The sequence below is a fragment of the Etheostoma spectabile genome, unplaced genomic scaffold (genome assembly GCF_008692095.1).
Source record: "Etheostoma spectabile isolate EspeVRDwgs_2016 unplaced genomic scaffold, UIUC_Espe_1.0 scaffold00570012, whole genome shotgun sequence".
In the NCBI taxonomy this organism is placed as follows: Eukaryota; Metazoa; Chordata; class Actinopteri; order Perciformes; family Percidae; genus Etheostoma; species Etheostoma spectabile.
The window spans coordinates 204-5,703 of NW_022605476.1; the positions used below are offsets into that span (position 1 = coordinate 204).

At 50.8% G+C, this 5,500-nt stretch overlaps 1 protein-coding gene across 1 annotated transcript; it reads left to right on the forward strand.

The window, feature by feature from the left end:
- Positions 1–1,207: 1,207 nt before the first annotated feature.
- LOC116685559 (voltage-dependent L-type calcium channel subunit alpha-1F) lies at positions 1,208–2,744 on the forward strand (the record flags this gene model as incomplete). Its single annotated transcript, XM_032510561.1, has 4 exons — positions 1,208–1,394; positions 1,580–1,642; positions 2,499–2,602; positions 2,676–2,744. Coding segments are annotated over 4 exons (423 nt in total), but the record flags the coding sequence as incomplete, so codon positions are not given.
- Positions 2,745–5,500: the final 2,756 nt, after the last annotated feature.

Here is a 5,500-nt window from a genome sequence, read left to right on the forward strand (position 1 = left end):
AGCTACGTCACAGCTGTTTCTGGGAGACAGAAAGGTCTTAAGTAGGTTTTAAAAAGGTCTGTCTCTAAAGGGTTAAGACACTTTTATTAGTTTTTATTAGGTTTCATTGCTGTTGGGATGTGCCCCAATAGCAGGCACACTGATGAAATAGTTAATGAATGTGTTGTTTGTGCGTCAGGTCGGAAGCCGTCCTTTAACATCCAGTGTCTGAGGCGGCAGGGCAGCAGTGATGACCTCCCCCCCCCGGGACGTACCACCCCACCTCCCCCCCACGCCGCACACAGGTAACACACACACACACTCATAGACACAGACACAGACACACACACACACACACACACACACTCATAGACACACACAGAGACACACAGACACACAGAGACATACACACACACACACACACACACTCATAGACACAGAGACACACACACACAGAGACACACAGACACACAGAGACATACACACACACACACCAACATTCGCGCGCACACACACACACACACACACACAGTGTCACACACGCAGAGACACACACACACAGATGCACAGATACACACACACACTCACACAGAAAAACACACACGCACACACAGACAGAGACACACCACACAACAGAGACACACGCACACACACAGAGGTAACACAACACACACACACACACACAGGTAACACACCACACACACACAACAGACAAACACAATAAAACACACACACAGACAGAGACACACACAGAGACACACACACAGACACACACGCACACACAGGTAACAAACAGACACACACACACATGCACACACACACAATTAACACACACACACACACACACAGACAGAGACACACACACACACACAGACAAAACACCACACAGTTACACACACCACACACACAAACACACACACAGGTAACCACCACACACAGGTAACACACACACATGCACATACACGCACGTGTATTCAGCAGTTGAATACTCCACTACTGTTTTGTACAGTGTGGTGTTACTAATTTTACTAAAGTAAAGAATCTGAATAATTCCTCTCTTCTCCATCTCTCCCTCTGTTCTTCTTCTCTTCCGATGTCTATCTCTTTTCCTCTCTCCCTCTCCTCCTCCCGTCTTCTTCTCCTCTCCTCCCTTCCTCCTTCTTCTCCTCCTCCTCCTCTCCTCTTCTCGTTCCTCCTCCCTTCTTCTTCTCTTCTCCTCTCCTATCAGCAGCCGTTCGGCAGCTACGAGTCTCGCCGCTCGTCCTCCGCCGCCTCCTCGGCGTCCTGGGCCAACCCGTGTCCTCGCCGCGGCCGCCTCCTCTACGCTCCGCTCATCCTGGTGGAGGAGGAGGGCAGCCCCCCCTGGGGGGGAGGGGGGGGAGGGGGCGAGGGGAAGAAGGGAGGAGTAGGAAGAGGTGAGGACACTGGGCACTAGGCTCAGACTCACACACAGGACTTTAAATGAACCCTTTAATCACCAGTTATCTGGAATATACACAAAACACACACACACACACACACACAAAACACACACACACACACACACACACACACACACACACACGTACTGGTTAAGGTGTTGCTGTCTTTCATCCATCAGGTGTCAATGTGACGGGTGCAGCACCCAGAGCGGCGTGGTACGGTGGCCCAGCAGGGACATCAGGTAAGTACTGACACACAGACACACACACACACACACACACTCACACACACACACACACACACACTCTCACACACACACACACACACACACACACACACACTGACACACGCACACCACACACACACACTCACACACCACAGACACTCTCTCAACACACCACACACACACATGACACACGCACACACCCACACACACTCTCTCTCACACACACACACTCACACACACAGACACACAACACACACACACTCACACACACTCACACACAGACGCACACACACACACTCAACAACACACTTCTCACACAACACACACACACACACACACACACACTGACACCACAACACACACAAAACTCTCTCTCACACACACACACTCTCACACACCAAACACACACACACCACACATCACACACACTCTCACACACTCACACACACTCACACACCACAGACACACACTCTCTCTATCTCTCACACACACACACACGCACAGACACTCACCACACTCACACAGACTCACACACACACTCTATTCTCACTCTCTTTCTCTCTATCTTTCTCACACACACACACGCACAGACACACACACTCTCTCACGCACACACTCTACTCTCACACTCTCTATCTCTCACACACTTACACACACACACAAACACACACACACACACTACTCTCTCCCTCTTTCTCTCACCTTCTGAACCGTGACATCACATGTTGCCCAATACATCCCGTGTGAATAGCTGTGTGCGATCAGAGGTGTGTGTGATTTCTACGCCCCGAGGTCCCTGCTGATGCTCGTCCTGGGTGTAGAAATGGTTTTACACATAAACATGAACCAGCGTCTGTGGTTGTTGTTGCAGCTCCGCCCCCTCCGTACCGAGCGTACACCACCCTCAGAGTGCCCTCCCAGCTCGGCGCCCAGCTCAGCGACAAGCGAGGATCAGCCGACAGCCTGGTGGAGGCGGTGAGGGGACATGTGTCCTGGCTTTGTCCTGAAATGTGTCTGACTTCCTGTTTTTAATTTTCAAATAAAACAGGAAGTCAGACACATTCAGGACAAAGCCAGGACACATGTCCCTCACCGCCTCCACCAGGCTGTCGGATGATCCGCTTGTCGCTGAGCTGGGCGCCGAGCTGGGAGGGCACTCTGAGGGTGGTGTACGCTCGGTACGGAGGGGGCGGAGCTGCAACAACAACCACAGACGCGGTTCATGTTTATGTGTAAAACCATTTCTACACCAGGACGAGCTCAGCAGGGACCTCGGGGGTAGAAATCAACACACCTGATCGCACACAGCTATTCACACGGGATGTATTGGGCAACATGTGATGTCACGGTCAGAAGGTGAGAGAAAGAGGGAGAGAGTAGTGTGTGTGTGTGTGTTTGTGTGTGTGTGTAAGTGTGTGAGAGATAGAGAGTGTGAGAGTAGAGTGTGTGCGTGAGAGAGTGTGTGTGTCTGTGCGTGTGTGTGTGTGAGAAAGATAGAGAGAAAGAGAGTGAGAATAGAGTGTGTGTGTGAGTCTGTGTGAGTGTGTGTGAGTGTCTGTGCGTGTGTGTGTGTGTGAGAGATAGAGAGAGAGTGTGTGTGTCTGTGTGTGTGAGTGTGTGTGAGTGTGTGTGAGAGTGTGGGTGAGTGTGTGTGTGTGTGTTTGTGTGTGTGAGAGTGTTGTGTGTGTGAGAGAGAGGGTGTGTGTGTGTGTGTGTGTCAGTGTGTGTGTGTGTGGTGTGTGTGTGTGTGAGAGAGTGTGTGTGTGAGTGTGTGTGTGTGCGTCGTGTGTGAGTGTGTGTGAGTGTGTGTGTGTGTGTGTGTTTGTGTGTGTGAGAGTGTGTGTGTGTGAGAGAGAGAGTGTGTGTGTGTGTGGTGGTGTGTCAGTGTGTGTGTGTGTGTGTGAGAGAGTGTCTGTGTGTGTGAGTGTGTGTGTGTGTGGTGCGTGTGTCAGTGTGTGTGTGTGTGTGTGTGTGTGTGTGGTGAGAGTGTGTGTGTGTGTGTGTGTGTGTGAGTGCGTGTGTGTGTGTGTGTCTGTGTGTCAGTACTTACCTGATGTCCCTGCTGGGCCACCGTACCCGCCGCTCTGGGGCTGCACCGTCACATTGACACTGATGGATGAAAAGACAGCAACACCTTAACAGTACGTGTGATGTGTGTGTGTGTGTGTGTGTGTGTGTGTTTTGTGTGTGTGTGTGTGTGTGTGTTTTGTGTATATTCCAGATAACTGGTGATTAAAGGGTTCATTTAAAGTCCTGTGTGTGAGTCTGAGCCTAGTGCCCAGTGTCCTCACCTCTTCCTACTCCTCCCTTCTTCCCCTCGCCCCCTCCCCCCCCTCCCCCCCAGGGGGGGCTGCCCTCCTCCTCCACCAGGATGAGCGGAGCGTAGAGGAGGCGGCCGCGGCGAGGACACGGGTTGGCCCAGGACGCCGAGGAGGCGGCGGAGGACGAGCGGCGAGACTCGTAGCTGCCGAACGGCTGCTGAGGAGGAGGAGGAGGAGAAGAAGAAGGGAGGAGGAGAAGAAGAAGGGAGGAGGAGAGGAGGAGGAGAAGAAGAAGAAGGGAGGAGAGGAGGAGGAGAAGAAGAAGGGAGGAGGAGAGGGAGAGAGGAAAAAGAGATAGACAGAGGAAGAGAAGAAGAACAGAGGGAGAGAGGGAGGAAGAGAGGAAGTATTCAGATTCTTTACTTTAGTAAAAGTAGTAACACCACACTGTAAAAAACAGTAGTGGAGTATTCAACTGCTGAATACACGTGCGTGTATGTGCATGTGTGTGTGTTACCTGTGTGTGTGTGTGTTACCTGTGTGTGTGTGTGTGTGTGTGTGTGTGTGTGTGTTAACTGTGTGTGTGTTGTCTGTGTGTGTGTGTGTGTCTCTGTGTGTGTGTGTGTGTGTGTGTGTTAATTGTGTGTGTGTGCATGTGTGTGTGTTGTTTGTTACTGTGTGGTGTGTGTCTGTGTGTGTGTCTCTGTGTGTGTCTCTGTCTGTGTGTGTGTTTTATGTGTTTGTTTGTGTGTGTGTGTGTGTGTGTGTTACCTGTGTGTGTGTGTGTGTGTTGTGTTACCTCTGTGTGTGTGCGTGTGTCTCTGTGTGTGTGTGTGTGTCTCTGTCTGTGTGTGCGTGTGTGTGTTTCTGTGTGAGTGTGTGTGTGTATCTGTGCATCTGTGTGTGTGGTCTCTGTGGTGTGTGACACGTGTGTGGTGTGTGGTGTGTGTAGTGCGCGCGAATGTGTGTGTGTGTGTGTGTGTATGTCTCTGTGTGTCTGTGTGTTCTGTGTGTGTGTGTCTCTGTGTCTATGAGTGTGTGTGTGTGTGTGTGTGTATAGTCTCTGTGTGTCTGTGTGTCTCTGTGTGTGTCTATGAGTGTGTGGGTGTGTTGTGTGTGTGTGTTGGTCTGTGTCTATGAGTGTGTGTGGGTGTTACCTGTGTGCGGAGTGGGGGGGAGGTGGGGTGGTACGTCCCGGGGGGGGGGAGGTCATCACTGCTGCCCTGCCGCTCAGACACTGGATGTAAAGGACGGCTTCCGACCTGACGCACAAACAACAACATTCATTAACTATTTCATCAGTGTGCTGCTATTGGGGCACATCCAACAGCAATGAAACCTAATAAAAACTAATAAAAGTGTCTTAACCCTTAGAGACAGACCTTTTAAACCTACTTAAGACCTTTCTGTCTCCCAGAAAAGCTGTGACGTAGCTAGCGCTACACCAACCAGACTCCATGTAAAAAACAGCACTTTTAGCGTGTGTAGAGGCAACACATTTCCACATGTAAATCTGTGAACTATGTGTTCATTTCTACCAAACTAGAGTTGTGATGGTTGGGGAAGTGTAGAGAGGACCAAAAACAGCTGTTCATGGTTTGTTTGGTTCTGT